Source organism: Mustela nigripes, chromosome 7, assembly GCF_022355385.1.
Source record: "Mustela nigripes isolate SB6536 chromosome 7, MUSNIG.SB6536, whole genome shotgun sequence".
NCBI classification, from domain to species: Eukaryota; Metazoa; Chordata; class Mammalia; order Carnivora; family Mustelidae; genus Mustela; species Mustela nigripes.
The window spans coordinates 26,457,875-26,477,919 of NC_081563.1; the positions used below are offsets into that span (position 1 = coordinate 26,457,875).

A 20,045-nucleotide genomic window follows, 5' to 3' on the forward strand; every position below is an offset into this window, starting at 1 on the left:
CGCTTTCTTCTTTTATGTCAAAGAGCAGGGTGGCAGTTTTGCTTTCTTTTGTCTTCACCTTCTTCTCAGCTTTCTCTTGCTTTTAATTTCTTAAAATCATATTCCTTTAACTGACCACTCTGCACAGTTCTTTTTATATGACAGGACATTTTACTATACTTTATATCAATTACATTTCCTCAGCACTACAGTATATCTGCACAAGAAGAATATAATAGATTTTCTTAAGTTTTCCCTAATGTGTCTTCTTTTTTAAGAATTTTAACTCAAAAATTGATACTTTAGGGGCACCTGGGTGGCTCAGTGGGTTAAGCCTCTGCCTTCCGCTCAGGTCATGGTCTCAGGGTCCTGGGATCGAGCCCCATGTCGGGCTCTCTGCTCAGCAGGGAGCCTGCTTCCCTTCCTCTCTTTCTCTGCGGGCCTCTCTGCCTACTTGTGATCTCTGTCTGTCAAATAAATAAAATCTTTAAAAAAAAATTGATACTTTACAGTCCTAGTATTGGCTACATCTATTTAACTATAATCACTAGAGATTTATTTTTCAGTAACTTTTTTCTTCTTTTATCCTCAACTTCTGTCTTGAGATCTCTGTTCTTTACATTTTTATTTGGTACGAAAAATTCCTTCAACAATCATTAGTTTGCATGGTATACTTTTTGAATGCTTGCGTATCTAAAACATGGCTTTATTTTGCCTTCACATTTGAGTAATATTTTAGTTGAATGTACTTTTCCCAGCACACAGTCCTTTTCTTTCATTATTCATAAATGTTCAGGGTTTTCTGTGCTGGGTATTGCACATAAGAGGCTACTAGTAGTCTTTTTTTAAAGTTAAATTACAGTAAATACTAACATCTCAAATTTTAATCATTTATCTCTAAAAACATTCAACTATGTTCTTTAGGAAATAAAAGGCAATATAGTAGTCATAATCAAAGCAACTGGTGTACAAATGTGTTTAAAGTTTCTCTGCAGTGTGGCTTTGAGTATCCAGAAATGAGACTTCAGTGACGAATTCATTTTCCTTTATACTGCACATGCATTTCACACTTGCAAAAGACAGTGGCTTATGTGATAAACTTCTGAATTAATAGATACTTACAGACATCACAGCAATCTGTATTCCCCATCATTTTGTTGCTTTTGCTAAGAAATTTATCTGAAAGATGTCTATATGTCTGTTACTTTACATTCTTGTTTGGCAGTGTCTAAGAATTTTCCTGCCTGTGAAGTTCAGGCAAGGAGCCTGATGTGGGACTCGATTCCAGGTCCCTGGGATCATGACCTGAGCCGAAGGCAGTGGCTTAACCAACTGAGCCACCCAGGCATCCCGTAATTATTTTGGTTTTTAGCAATAGTTATTTTTTCCCAGTTTTCCATTGCATCTTTAATATAAATCCTGGGTTTTTTAAAAAACACTTCAAGAATCTCCTTTGTGCTTTAATTATGTGGCCTAAAAAATTCTTATTATAGTTTCATTAAAGTGATTTTTGTTTCTTACTCTTTTTTTTTTTTTCCAAGTAATCTCTACACCCAAGGCGGGGCTTGAACTCACCACCCTGAAATCAAGTGTTGTATGCCCTACCGACTTAGCGAGCCAGGCGCCTCTGTTTCTTATATTTAATCATTTTCTCTGGAAAGTTTGCTCTAGTCTTCTCCGATAAGGTGCTATGTCCAATTATTTTTTGCTAGCTCATGTCAGTAGATGTGGTTTCTGTACATACCTATCCAAGTCAGGTTGCTGAGTTCTCTAGGTTTATTGTAGGTTCACAGGTAGTAGAAGCTGAGGTATGGATTTTTTTTTTTTTTTTCCTCTGTTGGCAAGTTGAGATCTCTCTGTCCTTGGCCCCGTAGTGTAGCTGCCTACAGCAGAAATTAAAGGTAAGTTTCTTCTACAGCTGGATATAGGCAGTTGAAAGGACTTTTCATTTTCTCAGGCCTATGCTGATTACAGTATGCTGCTCTGGGATTAGTTTTGTAAATGCTATTAGCCAGTAGGATTACTTTGTGTTTAGTAGGCATAAATAGGGGCTTGAAATGGTTCAGTGCATTTGAAGAGCTGATTTATGAATATCATTGCTATAGGATTGTATCTGAGTACAGAACATTGTCATGGTCATTGTTTAATTTCAGGCTCGTTATTTAGCAAAACTCCACAATACAGGCAATAAAAATATATTTGATGTCCATAAGCATCCACTAAATCAAATGGTTATTATTTGAATTTATGAAATAGATGTACCTTATAGCAGAAGAAAATGAATTCATCATTGAAAATTTTGACACGCAAAGCCATGCTGCAGAGACACTTAAACATAACATTTGTACATCAGTTGCTTTGGTTAAAGTACTTTTAGATCATTGATTAAAAAGTAAGATGTTAGTATTTATGAACATTTAAATTAAAAATCAATTCAGTGGGGTGCCTGGGTGGCTCAGTGGGTTAAAGCCTCTGCCTTCGGCTCAGGACATGATCCCAGGATCCTGGGATTGAGCTCCACATCGGGCTCTCTGCGCAGTGGGGAGCCTGCTTCCCCTCCTCTCTCTCTGCCTGCTTCTCTGCTTGCTTGTACTCTCTCTCTCGTCAAATAAATAAATAAAATCTTAAAAAAAAAAATCAATTCCGTATACTCATATTATTCCTTATAACTAAACAAAACTATATTTCCTTCCAGACATGGTCTCTTCATTCACTTGCTCTTATAGTGGATTCTAGTGGCCCAATGTATCGCGGATATGTGGAACCAACATTATCTCTAGTTCTTACCTTGCTGTTGACTGTTCCACCTTCACATACAGAAGTTCATCAATGTTTGGGTAGATGCTTGGGTGCCATCATAACTACTGTTGGCCCTGAGCTACAAGGTGAGTAAATTCATCTTAAATTAAAGGAATTAGACATTGCTATCTTTCAATTTCCTGACTGTCACTACCAATGAAAACTTGTAATAATAATAATTACTGTGTACTGAATGTTTCTTATTTACCAAAGGCCTACAATTTCGCTTTTTTTTTTTTTTTTTTAGATTTATTTATGTATTTGAGAGAGAGTGAGAGAGAACGCACAAGCAGGGGGAGGGGCAGTCAGAGGGAGAGGGAGAGGCAGACTCCCTGCTGAGCAGGGAGCCTTTAACTCTGGGGCTTCATCCCAGCACCCTGGGACCATGACCTGAGCCAAAGGCAGGCACCTGGCAGACTGAGTCACCCAGGTGTCCCTCAGCTCTGCTTTTTATATATGCTATTTTATTTAATCCCTACAACATACCTATGACTGACTGTTACTTGAAGTTTTGAGAAGAGAAAGCTTTATTTTTCTCCTTTTCTTTCTTTCTTTCTTTCTTTTTTTTTTTTTTTTTGAGAGAGAGAGAATGTGTAAACTGAAAGGGGCAAAGAGAGGGAGAATCTTAAGTAGGCTCCACACTCAATGCAGGGCTCAATTTCATGATCCTGAGTTCATGACCTGAGCCAAGATCAAGAGTTGGAGACTAGCCCACTGAGCCACCCAGGCGCCCCCAGAAAAGCCTTTCTAAATTGAATTTTACCTGGAGTCTCATGAAGACAAAGGTCAAAGTGGAGTTCCTTTGTCCTGGAGTACCATCCACTTGTCTTCATGGACTTCTGCTTCACTGTTTTTTTGAGCTCTAAAGATCAGGAACATAAATTGAAAACGCACTCCCATAAAGGAGGTAGGTAATATTATGTAAGATTTCTGTGAGGAATCAAGCTCAGAGAAGATAAGTAACTTGTCTGAAGTTATTTAACTAAGTGGCAGATTTATGATCCTGAGGCCCATGTTCTAACCACACAATTCCACAGATATAATTTTACTAAAGGCTGAATGAAACACAGAAGGCAGAAAATCACTGTGAATTGATCCTGAATGTATCACTCATTTTCAGTTTCTCCTTTTTCCCCTTTCATTTAGTAAATGCTTTCAGTGAGTCAGAATTTTTATACATATTATCTGTCTCATTTAATTCTAACATTATCCTGAGATAGGTGCATCTCTCCATTTTACAGATGAAACTCCAAAGCTAGGAGAGGTTAAGAGCTTTTGCACCGTTTTATATAGCTAATGAGTGGTTGGAGCCAGAGGTGAAGCCCAAATCAGTTTCCTTTGCATGCATTCTAACCGCTGTGCTGTATTGTCTCCATCTGGACAGATATTTTAAAAAAAGAAAGAAGCCAAAAATGAAAAGATCTTAATGAAGAATGTTACAAATTGGAAAATACTTGATTTAGACATGTCTTTTTCTTACACTCAGTGTCCTCTTTGAGAAATTTGGTAGTTTTTTCTTCCAGTATTATCACAGGATATGGACAAGATAAACACATGCCTGATTAAACATAGGTGTATAGCAGGTGCTTTCTGATGCAGTGATGATGAGGCAGCCATATGTATTTCAAACTAGAATGTGACGCTATATGACTAAGATTTCCTTATTTCACATTATATGTATATAAAATTATTTTATTTTACATTGGCAAAAATTTTAAATCACTTATATTAGGGAATTAAGATGTTTTTACAAGTATATAATACTACTGTTCTTTTTCCTGACTATCTCTGTAAAAGTTTTCATTAATCTTCTTAGGAAAATAGGATTTGAAGTATTAAATAATACAGGGATAATATTGAACAGGGAATGAAGAATCTTCTGGCTCTTTCAAGTAAAACGGTGATGAGTTTAAAGGACAATATAGTTTCCTAGGTAATTTACATAAACCTAGCTAAATCTAGGAGGGATATATTATTGTCATACATAGACAGTCATGTTTTAAAGTCATTTCTATGGACTTCATAGACTTTTTTGTCTTCAAAACAATCTGAATAGTGATCAGAAAGAAGAGTTATTGAGAAGAAAATTGTTCTAGGAATATTTTCAGTAATACTAATAAGAGCTTTTTGCATTTTCTTTTATTTTGCTACCAGGGAATGGAGCAACAATTTCCACCATTCGTTCTTCTTGTTTGGTGGGTTGTGCAATAACCCAGGACCATTCAGATTCTCTGGTTCAGGCAGCTGCCATATCTTGCCTTCAGCAGCTTCACATGTTTGCACCACGACATGTCAATCTCTCTAGTCTTGTTCCCAGCCTGTGTGTAAGTATAAAGCTGCTTCATTCATTGATTTATTTAGGGAGCCCCACATTTGTTGACCAAAAGATTAAACTAGATCAAAACAAAAAATGTAAGTTTTCTGGATTGTGCATTTCTAGAGTTTCACCTGCCTCTCTGCAACCCAGGTGCTCCTCCTTTTTCACCTTTTAAGAAATATTTTGATGAACTGTTTATTTCTTGGCTAAAAATGCATCATGTTTTTAGTTTTTCCCATTCAGAATTTTGTGTCCTGAAGTTTGATTGTAACTTCTGAGGGTCTGTTGCTATCACCATAGTCATTAATTTGTTCACTTAATTAGTACTTATTGAGAGCCGGCTATGTGTCACATACCATGCAAAGTTTTGGGAATAGATTTGTAGATGAGACAAGATGAAGCTTATGCCATAGTGAAATTTGTAGTTTACAAGGGAACAAGGTCAATAATAATTATTTACAAATAAGATTAAGTGCTAGAAGAGGCTTATAGGAAAACACGTAACAGAGGAGCCTGTCAGAATCCAGGCATTCTGCAAAGATTTACCTGAAAAAACGATCTTGAAGGTGTAGTCTGCCGGAGTATTAAGAGTTAGTTCAGGAGAAAGCATGATATTGCAATAGACAGAATTTATTTTTAGGCAGACAGAAAAATATGTGAAAGGCCCCAAAATGGGAAGGACTGTGACACAATTGAGAAACCATTTAGTCGGTATGATTAAGGCTGAGAGAGAAGAGGTGAGTGGAGCCCGGGCACAGAATGAGGCTGGACACTTAGCCAGGTGAGAGATCATGGGGAGCCTGCTTCCTCCTCTCTCTCTGTCTGCCTCTCTGCCAGACTTTCTAGATGTATTAAAACTTTAGACCTTAGGACTTTGAGAATTATGGTGGTCTAGGAGGGAGATGGTAATGTCTTGCTCTATATTGGCAGCAACGGGAATAGGGCAAGATAAATAGAATTGAGTGATACTTAAGAGGAAGAATCAGTGGGGGCACCTGGGTGGCTCAGCTGGTTAAGTGTCTGTGGGTCACGTCATGATCCCGGGGTCCTGGGATCAAGTCCCATGTCGGTCGGGCTCCTTGCTCAGCAGAGAGTCTGCTTCTCCCACTCCCTCTGCCCTTCCCCCTGCACTTGTGCTCTGTCTCTCGCTTTCTCTCTCTTGCAAATAAAATCTTAATTTAAGAAAAAGAGGAAAGAGGGGCGCCTGGCTGGCTCAGTGGGTTAAAGCCTCTGCCTTCGGCTCGGGTCATGATCCCAGGGTCCTGGGATTGAGCCCTGCATTGGGCTCTCTGCTCAGCGGGGAGCCTGCTTCCTCCTCTCTCTCTGTCTGCCTCTCTGCCTACTTGTGATCTCTGTCTGTCAAATAAATAAATAAAATATTAATAAATAAATAAATTAATTAATTTAAAAAAAAAAAGAAAAAGAAGAAAGATCAGTAGAATCTGTTGATTAATTGGCCATAAGGAAAAAAGAGAAGGATGTAATCCACATTCTGACTTGAACATAGTAATGTAATTTCCTGAGACTGGTAATCCCAGGAGAGGAAGAGGTTGGGAAGAGTGGGTATCATTAAATCAGTTTTAGATAATTGGTTAGTTTCATGGCCTGGAGCTCAGAAAAGAGAAATTTGGCTGGAAACATAAATTTGGGAGGCATAAGAATTTAGATGGAAAATAAAGACAGGAATAGTTAAGATCTCACAAGGGAGAGAATGCTAAATGAGGAACCCAGCATATAAAATTTAGGAAAACTATGAAGCAATACAAGAGATTAAAGGAAATAAAGAGTTTGTAGTGTTCACAGAAGCCAAGTGGAGTAGACAGGAGTGGTCAGCTATGTCACACATTGTTGAGAGATCAAGATGAGAGCTGTAATGTGTTCTTTGACTTTTGTCATGTGATGTCTTTAGCAAGAGTTCATCTAGCAGAGTGGTTACAAATAAAAGCCCAAATACATCGGGCTATGAACAGAAACTTCATTCTGAAGTTGACTTTATAGGAGAGGACTGAGGTCCATAGGTCCAAGGGGTGATGGGGTCAGGCAAGACTTTTTCTCCTACAGTAGTGAGAAGTGAGGGTGTAAATGCTGAGGAGATGGAACCAGTAGGATGGGAGGTGTCGGGCAGAGAGTGGATAATTATGCAAGGTTTCTGACGGAATGGACACAAATAAGGGCACAAGTAAGAGAATGTCTCTCCTAGTGCAACATGAAGAAAAGAGGAGAGGATGAGTATAGGTAGAGGTGGGTTTTTGGATTTGGTGGCTGGAAGTTGGGGAAGCTATCATCTGAAGACTTTTGCTTCTTAATCAAGTAAAAGGGAAGATAAGTTTTATGAGTGAGGGAGCAAAGAAGAGGGCCAGAAGTTTGAGGAGAGTGGATGCGGGAGATTGAATTAACTGGAGAAATAGAAGATTCTATGGTAGTTCTGAGGGTTTAGCAGAGGGTATTGACCCTTTTTTGGATCCATTGTGTGATTCATGATGGTAGAAGTTTTCACCTTGTAAAATTTTTCTCCAGCATGTATAACCAACCATTGAGCGGCCAGATACTTTGAAACATTCATAGTTGGACTTTGGCCAATGAGATTCAAGTAAATGATAGCAGGATGAAAGAAATAAGGATTTTAACAAGATGTTGCTAAAATAGTAATGCATCATGAGGTCTCATTTGGATAAAAGAGGAGGGAAAAGACAGTAGGAGCCTGATATATAGAGAGAAAGAAATCCTGTAGATGTAACCATGAGAAGATATCACCCAGATAAAGGGAGGAGAAGGTTATTCAGGATGAGGTAAAGGAACTGAAAGGCCAGCATATTAGATGTTAGATCTGATGTGGTATATTTAACTTATGCAACAGGATTTTCTCTTGCTTCACCATAGACCAGGGGGAACTGAACCAGTCCTAGACCATCAAAAGAATCTGAGTATGCTGTAGGGCAGAAACCAGATGCACATAAAATGCATACAGGAAATATCCATAAAAAAAAATAGTTGATGAATACTTTACATCTGATTGTATTCTGCAGCAAGAAATGTGGCATCCTGCCAAAAAGCATGGCCTAATGCCTAACCTCTGAGGGCACTGGTGACATCTCTTGAGTAAGGTGGCTCTACATGAGCAAGCTGTTTCATGATACAGCTTAGGTAACTGACAAACGTGATGAAAACACACACACACACTCTTTAGGTTATCTGGTTCCTCCATTTTTTTTTCTCCTTAAATATAATTATACCATGGAGGTTGACCTTCTGAGATGGAACACATTTAAGAGGATCTGGTAAAGTAAATAATGTGAATTTCGTTACCTCAGTGGAGGTTATCAATAAACCATAGTCTACACAATGAGCTTCCTGTGTATTAACGTTAGAAAATGCCTCAAAACTCATTTCCTTAGCAGAATACCAAGAGTTTTATTACACAGCATGTTGGAGCCCTTTCCTGAACCCTCTCCAAAAGGCTAAGTAGTTAGATTACAGGTAGCTGGTTGGAAGGAGAGGGCATGGCAGGATAGAGATGAGAAAAGGGGCCACTCAAGGGGTTGTCTTATTTTCACATTGCTGAAAGCCCCCATGCAGTCTCTCTTACCAGATCTTTCGACAGTGAAAAATAGTCCACAATGGGTTCATCCAAATTAGTGAAATCAGTTCAGATTCTTATAAATTTCATTTTCATTTTTGCTCAATCATTGCTGTCAGAAATGGCAATATTACGTGATACCATGTATAATACCTAACACAAACGAAATGATTTTTTTTTCAGCGAATGTATTGAGAGGTGTGTTTCACCATAGTAATCTTTAAATGATATAAAAGTATTAAAATTTGATTTTAGATGTTAGAACATTCCAAATGTATCTTTGAAAGAAAAACAACCACTCTGAATTATTATTATTATTTTTTAGAAAGAATTGTGTGTGCTTGTGTGTGCACATGTATGAGTGGGGTGGGGGAGGGGCAGAGGAAGAGATAGAGACTCTTTTTTTTTTTTTTTAACTTTTATTTATTTATTTGACAGACAGAGATCACAAGTAGGCAGAGAGGCAGGCAGAGAGGAGGAAGCAGGCTCCCTGCCGAGCAGAGAACCCATGCTGGGGTTGATCCCAGGACTCTGGGATCATGACCTGAGCCCAAGGCAGAGGCTTTAACCCATGAGCCACTGAGGCGCCCCTAGAGAGAGACTTTTAAGGTCAACTCATGCCCGTTGACCCTGAGATCATGACCTGAACCGAAATCAAGAGTCACACATTTAATGGACCGAGTCTCCCAGGTGCCCCAGCAACTGCTTTTTATACCATGTGACCACAGTTACATGTTCTCTTGTCCTGACAGAAGTATTCTGCACATAGGCGCTTATGTCATCTAGGATAATTGTAGGAAATGTCAGTGAGAGAAAGACTTGAGCTGAATGTTCACATCATCACTGTGGGAGCAGGCGTGTCTGGTTGTCGGGGATGTGTATACAGTGGGCACAGCAGGAGATAGCAAGGTGACATACGGTGTAAAATAACAGGCATTTTTACAGGAAGATGGAGCTCTACTGTAGGAGCAAGCAACACAGTGTTCCTGAGGTTTGTGGACTCTAAGAAAAACAAAGAAGCTTCTTTGGAAAACAGTTCACCATAATCTTAAATAGTTGAATATATGCATATGCTGTGACCCAGAAACTTCACTTCTAAGTAAACACCTGACAAATACATACTCATGTGTGCCAAAATACATGTGCAGGAATGTTCACTGCTGAGTTATTCATCATAGCCAAAACACAGAGCTGACCTAAATATCTACCGGTCAGCAGTGGGTAGGGTGATGTCATTATTCAGCAGAATACTACACAGCAATGAAAATGAACAGTAAAGTCTAATCACATGGGTGAATCTCACAGACAACTTGCTGAGAAGAAGCTAGACACAGAAGAGAGCGCACAACATGCTTCCATTTATATAAAGTTCAAGAACAGGCTAAATGAAACTATAATGATGGATGTCACTATAGACTGTGATCATCCCCGAGAAGCTAAGAAGGGTCATGAGGAAGCCACATATTTTTATCAAATTTAATATGTTTGATTCTTTATTTTGTGGCTTTTACCAAAAAGTGTCAAGGGAAAGTTTTCAAGTAAATATGTCTTTATTTTCCCTGTTTTATAGTGATTCTACGACACCATCAATTATAATTTGCATCTCTAATATTAGAGATGTTAGAATGGAAAAAATATGCATCAGAATCATTAAAATGGAGTTTTTGAAAAGACTTGGTAAACTAAAGGGATTTTTCCCCCCCTTTGGTTCTGCCAGTCAATATTCGTTGAGTGTATTTTCTTAGCTAAAATTCCTTTTTTTTTTTTCAGATTAAAAAATTTTTTTCTTTTTTTTAAAAAATAGATTCTATGCCCAACATGGGGTTTATTTTATTTTTTTTTTATAAAGATTTTTATTTATTTATTTGACAGAGAGAAATCACAAGTAGATGGAGAGGCAGGCAGAGAGAGAGAGAGAGGGAAGCAGGCTCTCCGCTGAGCAGAGAGCCCGATGCGGGACTCGATCCCAGGACTCTGAGATCATGACCTGAGCCGAAGGCAGCGGCTTAACCCACTGAGCCACCCAGGCGCCCCCAACATGGGGTTTAAACTCACAACCCCCAAATCAAGAGTTCCATGCTGTGTGGACTGAGCCAGCCAGGCACCCCTCTTAGCCACAGTTCTATTCACTTGCAACTAAATTAAATTTTTATGGTGTTCTGCTTTATATATATTTGGTCATTTGTTTCTTACCACAATTATTTAGGATAAAGCTGATACATAAAAACACATAAGTTTTTATGGGTACAGTGGAGACAGTATCAGCTCTATCCTAAATAATTGTGGTAAGAATAAAGAAACTAAGAAACTAAGTGACTTGTTCTTCCCCTCTCATATGACCATGCTTAAGATTTCTAAGTATAGGATATTTGAAAGTTCCAGAATGTCTCCATTTTAAGGAGATGAAGTGAATAAAACATTTTATTGAAAAAAACTGTCAGGTTTTATTCCCTCAGTTATATATATATATATATATATATATATATATATATATACACATACATACATACACATACACACATATACATATATACATACTTATATATACTTATATATTATATAAATATTAATACTTGGTATAAATTTCACAGGGTATAAATCTTATGCAAATATATCTTGAATTACAAATGCTATATTGGTAGCATAAAAATATGCTAGTCAGCATTGTGAAGAAGTGGTATATTCCATATATTTGTTCCCTCCTCTACTATTTCTGGATGACTTTTTTTTCAAGATTTTATTTATTTATTTGACAGAGAGAGAAGTCACAGATAGGCAGAGAGGTGGCAGAGAAAGGGGGAAGCAGGCTCCCTGCTGAACAGAGAGCCTGATGCTTTGTGGGTCTCAATCCCAGAACCCTGAGATCATGACCTGAGCCGAAGGCAGAGGCTTAATCCACTGAGCCATCCAGGTGCCCCTCTGGATGAGACTTTTTCCTAAAATATATTACTTATCTTGCTTAAAAAGCGAGTGCATGGAACATAATTTAATATTTTCTTGATGAGTCAGATTTATAGCAATAATGATAATAACTAATACCATGTCTCAATCACTGTTGTAGGGAAAATACTTGCATTAACTTTATTTTATTTTCACTATATTCCTGCAAAGAATCATTCTCCACGTTTGCATATGGGCAAACAAGGCACAGAGAGATTAAGTAAGTTGTCTAAGGTCACACAGGAGTCAGTGACAACCAAGATTCAAATCCAGTCTAGTAACCAGAGCCTGGGCTCTTACTCATTATGTTGTGCTGTGTCTTTACTTTACTTCATGTATTAAGGTGTACTACATTGACTCTTTCAGGAACTTTAGAGATGAAAAACAGGGCCTATTTTAGAATTCTTTCCAGATGTTTATGTTTGCTTGATTTTTTTTTTAAAAGATTTTATTTATTTATTTGTCAGAGAGAGCACAAGCAAAGGGAGAGGCAAGAAGAGTAGGTAGGCAGAGAGAGAAGCAGGCTCCCCACTGAGCAGGGATCCTGATGCGGGGCTCAATCCCAGGACTCTGGGATCATGACTTGAGCCGAAGGCAGGTGCTTAACCGACTGAGCCACCCAGGCATCCCTGTTTTTTTTATTTTAATAAATACCCTTCTTAGCCTTCAATTCTTACTCTGTGCTCTGCCTCCCAACTTTTCATTGACTATATATAATCTCCATGCACTTAAAAAATTTAGATGATATTTAGTAGAACCATTTGTAAAATAAGATGTGCAAGAGATTCTTCTGGATTTTCATGGAAGTATATAGTGACATATATATATATATATAATATAAAGTATATATCTTTAGTGACCAGGTCTTGGGACAGTCATTTTGGCCACTAAAATATTCCTTGTCTACTTTAGTGGTATTATTTTTTCAAAAGTCGATTATTTGGCTATATATTTAACAACTGCTGCTGTTACATGAAGAGTCTCTTCACAAGTAAGGTGTGAATACATATTCACTAGGCAGATGAGATTGCATTTTTTAAAGAAACTTGTCTAATATGTTATGGTTTCCAGGTTCACTTGTGTAGCTCCCATTTGCTACTTCGCCGAGCAGCTGTGGCTTGTCTCCGGCAGCTGGCACAAAGGGAAGCAGCTGAAGTGTGTGAATATGCCATGAGCCTAGCAAAAAATGCAGGTGACAAGGAGAGCCCTGGTACTCGTAAGTTACTTAATCAGTCAGTATTCCACATTTCAAATGAGTATTACTCTTTAAATAACATTTTTGCTTTCAAGTATGGTTAGTCTTCTTATTCTTTCAAGTTAAATAAAACCATTATCACTTTAAAAATTCCAGTATTGTTTTCTTGGTACTTTTACACTTTTACCTTTTTTAAGGTTTGGAGCTAAAAAGGAAAAAAGTGTAAATAGCATTTAGTGTCAAGGTACTCATGCCATTCCTTCTGGATGATTTAGCTATATAATGGATAACAAACTCTAAGGATATTCCTTTGTATCACAAGTAGATTTCTGGAAAGAGAAGTGATCTATTTTGGGGGTACCTGAAAGCTTCCAGTCTCTCATACTAGTTGACCCTTTGTGATGTAACTTTTCCTCAAGAAGAGAAAGCTAGGGTAACCAATAAAACAAATGTCAGTAGGTGTTTGGGTACAAAAGGTAGATCTTTGCTTGCTTCCATTCTTTCTGCTTTGGTGGGGGAGTGGGGTTAAGTATAGCTTGAATTTCATAGCCAGCCTTTTGGTCTCTAGGGATAGTTTGCTTGAGAGCTTTTTCAGAGCTTAACTAACAGGTATTTCCCCTATTGTGAGAGAAAATTTTTACTTGTAAGAGCTTTCTAATGCAGAGAAGTTGCTTGGGTACTAAGAAGCAAGATAATAAAATAACTTCAATTTTAGGATAATATATGAGCTCTATTAACAAATATACTGTATTGCATAATATGAAAGAAGTTACTTATACAGTAAACAGTATTGCTTTTTTTCTTTTTAAAGATTTTATTTATTTATTTGACAGAGAGAGAGATCACAAAGTAGGCAGGGGCGGGGAGTGGGGAGCAGGCTCCCCGCTGAGCAGAAAGCCTGATGTGGGACTGGATCCCAAGACCCTGAGATCATGACCTGAGCCAAAGGCAGCGGCTCAACCCACTGAGCCACCCAGACACCCCAACAGTATTGCTTTTAAGAGAGAAAACATAGCACCAAAAATAATTATAGAATTCTCCTGAATACATAGAAAATTTAAAAACTTATACACATCAGTCACCAAAATCAAAATTGAAAGACAAAACTAAGAGGGGAAGTATATGCAAATATTTTTTAATTTATTTAATTTATTGAAGTGTGCATATTTACATTTTAATGTTTTTAAAGCTTAATGTGTTGAGGGTTTTAAGACCACCCGAGGTTTGATGATGTACTTGGAGGACTTAGCATATAGTCATGCTTATGGTTATGATTTACTATAGCAACTGGACACAAAGCAAAATATGTAGAGGGAAAAGGCACTTGGCGTGAAGTCTGGAGCAAACCAGGTATAGATTTCCAAGAGCTCACCTGCCGGGAAGTCACACAGAAGCTGCTTGAGTCCCGACAACATATATGAAATGTCTATCACGAAAGCTTGTCAGGGGCTTGGTGCCCAAGATTTCTCTTGGGCGCTGGTTGATTAGGCATGGTCTGTCAAGCATATTCCAAAAGTCCAGACTTTCAAAGGCAAGCAGGTATTCAGCATAAACCATACCATTTGTACAGTTTTAGGCATAGTGAGCCACTTTGACCAGGAAATGGTGGGAACCGTCCTGAAACCCACTTCGCTGGGAGGCTAGCTGAAGGCTAATATGAATTTCAGGCATCTCAAGCATCCTATGTTAACTCTCTTCTCCATCTATGGAAAAATCATGAGAACATAAAAAACACGTTTTATCAAAAAAGAAATATCAACTTATGAAATATTTTCAACCTCTAGTGATTAAATAAGTATAAGTCAATACAATCATAAGATAGAATTTTTCTTCTATAAAACTGACCAAATTAAAAATAATGGTTATAACCATCCCTGAGAGAGATATGAATAAAAGAGAATGTCTTATGCTACTGGTAGAAAGAAATGTAAAGTCGTACAAATTTTCTGGATTTTTCAGTGTTTTTTGTCAGCTTACCCTTTGACCTCATGATTCCCCTTTTAGGAATTTTTCCTCAATGATCAAGCAGTGTTCTCTCTCTCTCTCTCTCTCTCTCTCTTTTTAAGAGAGGGAGAGAGAAGCTGAGTGCGGCAGAGGGAGAGGGAGAGAGAAAATCTTAAGCAGGCTCCTTGCCCAGCGCAGAGCCCGACATGGCTCTCAATCTCATGACCCTGAGATCACATCAAGAGTGGGGTGCTTAACTGGCACCCTCAGTGTTTTCTTAATTCAGTGGTTTGTTGTATAGCTATGAAAATTCATGTTGTAGAAGAGTAATCCCTGATATGGAATGTACTATCAGGGCCTAAGTAAAAAATAGGCCTCTGTGCCTAACTTCTTGATAATGTTCTCTTTCCTTGGAACTGAACCTTTTGACTTTTCCTACTATCTGAGTTCCTCTCACTGTGGCTATTTTCTGCAAACTTCCCCTTATTTTGTCTTTGGAGTGACTCAACTAAAAGAGCTGCTTTCAGTCTACACGCCTTTGTCTCACTCTCTTCAAGGTTCAAAGGGCTTCCGTCTTTGGAGCCTCAGTATTCCTTCTTAAGGTTGTACAATTTACACTGTTTCTAAGAAGGAAAAGATTTTCAGATAAAACAGGACCTTTAACTACTATTTTGTAACAGTATGACTTTTTTAATTGAAGTGTAATTGACATACAGTGTTTTATTAGTGTCAGCTGTACAATATAGTGATTCTACCGTTCTGTACTTGATGCAGTGCTCATTGTGACAGATGTAGTCACCGTCTGTCGTCATATGTTCTTACGGTACTACTGACTATTCCCCATGCTGTACTTTTCAACCCTGTGATGTACCTTACAGCTTGAGGTTTGTGCCTCTTAATCCCTTCCACCTATTTTATCTATCTCTCCACTCAGTATGACTTTTTGATCGAATATTTCTTAGAAAATATTTTCCCAGTTTTTAAATGATCTTTTAGGATACAATCCATTTATAACTTGTGTTCCAGCTTTATAGATTTTTAAAAACCTAAACTATAAGACTAAATTCCAATTTGTTCTTCCAACAAAATAGCAATAATTATTTTTTAGTCCATTAAATTAAATCTACTTAGAAATATGTCTCTTTCCCACACTTAATTTTTTTTTGGAATGAAATATATATTTATGAGCATTCCCTGGAGATTTGTTTAAAATACTGCAGAATAATCAGTCTTAAGGATCTGAGTTTTTTACCCATATTGTCAGATTAAATTCTAAACCTAAGGATATATATAAACTGGAGAACATAAATTCTATGTGTAGCTAGTTTGTTTTGTTGTAATAGTGAATTTACATGTAAGTCTTGATCTTTATTGCCTACAGTACACAACAAAACCCTATACAAATTCATTTGTAAAATTTGCTTTTCAGATGTCAATCCTTTTGCACCTGGAGTCAGTTCTCGAAGTGATATCCACTGCCGGCACCAAGGGGTTAATATAACAGAAACTGGTCTTGAGGGACTTCTTTTTGGAATGCTAGACCGGGAGACAGACAGAAAATTATGTTCTGATATTCATGATACTTTGGGGCATATGCTTTCATCACTGGCTGTAGAAAAACTTTCGCATTGGCTAATGCTTTGTAAAGATGTCCTGGCAGCTTCTAGTGGTATGTATTTAATATATAAAATATGTTCTTAAAATAATGACTCCTTTACCTCTGGTATATATCTGTATATGTACCTGTACATGTATGTATCTGTATATGAAAAAAGAAATATATACAGATATATATATATACGTATTTGAGCTTACATTAAAAAATGCTAATAAATTTTAATCTATAAATCCCTGTATAAATGTTGAAGGTTAAATTATATTATAGACTAATGAGCTTTCTTTGATTTGTAGGAAATAACTAAATTCAAACTAAATTTTCATGTATAAAAACTCAGGTTACTCTGTATTCAACATAGTATTTAAAACTAGTGAAATAAGTAAAAACACTTTTATGTTATCCTTTCTTTGCTTTCTGATTGACGTAAAAAAGACCTGCCAGTTCTGCTGTTTCCAAAGGAGTGAGAATTTAGTCCTTTTTATTAGAAATCTTGTAACATTAATGCAAGTTTTAAAGTATCATTTTGCTCTACATGAGGTTGTCATAATGTGCCTTGTTTGTGTTATAGATATGAGCACTGCCACTCTCGTAAGTAGTGGAAAAGATGAGGAATCTGAGAAGAAAGATGAGATGGATGATGATACCATGTTCACCACACTAGGTGAAGAAGATAAATCAAAGCCCTTTGTGGCCCCTCGCTGGGCCACTCGGGTGTTCGCTGCAGACTGCCTGTGCCGAATCATCAATTTGTGTGAGAATGCAGACCAGGCCCACTTTGACCTTGCCATGGCACGTTCTGCTAAACTACGAAACCCTACAAGTAAATTTAAAATCAGTACTTCTTTTCCCCAGAGTATTTTTTTAGGTTTGTAATATAGGTTTGCTGCTATGGAACATGGTTTAGACTCTGCCTTTCATTTCTTACAAGTTTCTTTTACCTTTTTTTCTGTCGCCTAAGCTTACTACCTATCTTCTGACTTATATTTAGAAGATAAGTTGAAGAAAATGGTCCAAAGGTGTACTCCTTCATAAGGTAGATGTATCTTAATCATGTGCCCTAAAGATAACAATGGTAGTAATTTACACATCCTTTGTACTTTGTCCTAGTTTAGCATTTAAGTATAAAAGAGATGGCAGAATGTTAAGGTACATAGGTAAAGGTTATGTAGTCCAGCTATGGAGAATATCAGAACTCGTGCATGCCATCATTTAATTCAACTCAAACTCTCAGATTTCAGAAATGCTGCTAGGTATTTTTGAAAAGCTGAAAACTTACTGAAACTCGACACTGTTTTTTATCTTTTGTAAGCTTTTTATATCCCTTAATTTTCTGGATCAGATGTTACAGGGAGTTTACAAAGAGATCGTCAGATCCAATATCCTCATTGTACAGATGAGGAGACCCAGAGAAGCCGAGAGCGGTGCAAGAGTAACAGACTCTCTGTCTTGTATTTGTGGTCTCTTCATCACCCTGTCATTTTTTTTAACATATGTAAAAACAAATTGTGCATACTAATAGTATTGAAATCTATACATTAAAACTCCTTTTAGTTTACTTGATTACAAATGCCTTTTAGTTTACTGAAACTCAAAGTTGGATTAAAAAACAAACAAAAAGGGGCACCTGAATGGCTCAGTGGGTTAAAGCCTCTGTCTTCGCCTCAGGTCATGATCTCAAGGTCCTGGGATCGAGCCCCGCATTGGGCTCTCTGCTCAGCAGGGAGCCTGCTTCCCCTCCCTTTTCTATCTGCCTGCCTCTCTGCCTACTTGTGATCTCTCTCTGTCAAATAAATAAATAAAATCTTAAAAAAAACAAACAAAAAGTAAAACAGTGGTACTCCACATATAAAATGTGAGTCTGAATGTACAATTGTCAGCAAAGCACAATATATCACGAACACAGTTTCCTTATTCATGCCATTGTTTATGAAATATTTACCAAACCCTATTCTTTGCTACACATTGGGGATGCAAAGAAGAAAAAATATAGCCCGTATTTTTGAAGAATTTCTAGTCTAAAAGACAGAAAGACTTTCTTTTAAACAATTATATGTCCAAATACTATTATGACAGAGTGTTTTGGAGGCCTAAACAAGTAGTATGCATTTTCTGAAGAACCAAGGAAGATCTCACAGAAAAGGTGATTTTGAAACTGGATTTTAAAGGCAGACAAAAGATTTTCCAGGTAGAAGAAGCTGGTTGTATTTGTTTTCTATTGCTGCTCTAACAAATGAAGACAAATTCAGTGGCTTAAAACAATACACATTTTTTATCTTATTGTTCTTATAGGTCAGAAAATCCAACATGAGTCTCACTGGGCTAAAATCAAGGTATCAGCAGGGCTGCATTCCTTTCTAGAGGCTTTCCAGGAGTCTTTTCTTCTTGTCTTCTTTGGCTGCCTGCATTCCTTGGTGGTGGCCCCCTCTCTCTGTCTCTTGGAGGTGGCCCCCTCAAAGCCAACACTGACTTGTCTCAGTGATCCTTCTGTAGCTGTCACAGGGCTGTGAGCACAGCCAGGAGCAGTACTCTGCTTTTCAGGATGCTGTGATTAGATTGGGCCCACTGTTAAATTTGGGATAATCTCCATTTCAGAGCCCATAACCTTAATCACAACTACAAACCCCCTTTTGCTATGTAAGTTAACATATTCACAGATTGTAGGGATTAGGGTAGAGACACATTTGAGCACCAGTGTTCTGGTGGTTTATTACAAGCAAGGAAAGTAAGATAATTTGCTTGCTTTAGATTTTATTTATTTGTTTGTTTATTTTAGAGAGAAAGAGAGTGTGTGTGTGTGTGCATGCACACCAGCAGGAATGAGGGAAGGGAGAGAGTGAGAGGGAGGGAGAATCTCAGGCAGACTCTGTGCTGAAGATGGGGCCCACCATGGGGCTCGATCTTATGGCCCTGAGATCATGACCTGAGCTGAAATCAAGAGTTGTACTAATTAAAATTAACCAACTGAGGCACCAGGCACCCCAAAAGTGAAGAGAATTTGTAGAGGCATGGAAGTATAAGTAAGCATGTGACATTTGTGACATTTAGGGAGTAGAGCAGATCTTTAGGTTGGCTTTCCTTTCTTTGTATTTAATACTTTTTCTCTCATTATTTGTATCTTGCCTACATGAGAAGAGATCCTCACAAATTTTTCCTTTATATCATTGATAATGTTTTACTGTTTTCTGCCCCCATACTGGATCTTGTCTTCTTTTGTTTTTAGTTTTCTTTTAATTTTTGTCCTTTTTCTATTTTCATTACATCATATCCTTTTTTTTTTTTTAAAGATTTTATTTATTTATTTGACAGAGAGAGAGATCATAAGTTGGCAGAGAGGCAGGCAGAGGGAGAGGGGGAAGCAGGCTCCCCGCTGAGCAGAGAGCCCGATGCGGGACTTGATCCCAGGACCCTGAGAGCATGACCTGAGCCGAAACAGAAGCTTAACCCACTGAGCCACCCAGGCGCCCCAGATCATACCCTTTTGACTACTTATGATTTTTTGTTCTTATTCCATAGCAGCCATGATTTTTTGCATTCTATTGAAGTGCCAGGTGATTTTATATATTTTATTCTGATTTTTATAGAAAATTATTTTTGAGATTAGCACTTTCTGAATCTTCAGAATCTTTATTTTGCCTGTGTGTGTTTTCTTCATAGGCTTATTTGTTCATATATCCTT

General features: G+C 37.7%; 1 protein-coding gene across 3 annotated transcripts in view; it reads left to right on the forward strand.

Annotated features, from left to right (window-relative positions):
- HEATR5B (HEAT repeat containing 5B) overlaps positions 1-20,045 on the forward strand; it is a 105,353-nt gene that overhangs the window by 43,581 nt on the left and 41,727 nt on the right. For all 3 annotated transcript variants that reach the window (XM_059405416.1, XM_059405418.1, XM_059405417.1), the window contains 5 exons: positions 2,675-2,864; positions 4,933-5,102; positions 12,684-12,828; positions 16,181-16,420; positions 16,938-17,189. In XM_059405416.1, coding sequence (XP_059261399.1) covers positions 2,675-2,864; positions 4,933-5,102; positions 12,684-12,828; positions 16,181-16,420; positions 16,938-17,189 — 997 coding nt within the window. The remainder of the gene's footprint in view (positions 1-2,674; positions 2,865-4,932; positions 5,103-12,683; positions 12,829-16,180; positions 16,421-16,937; positions 17,190-20,045) is intronic.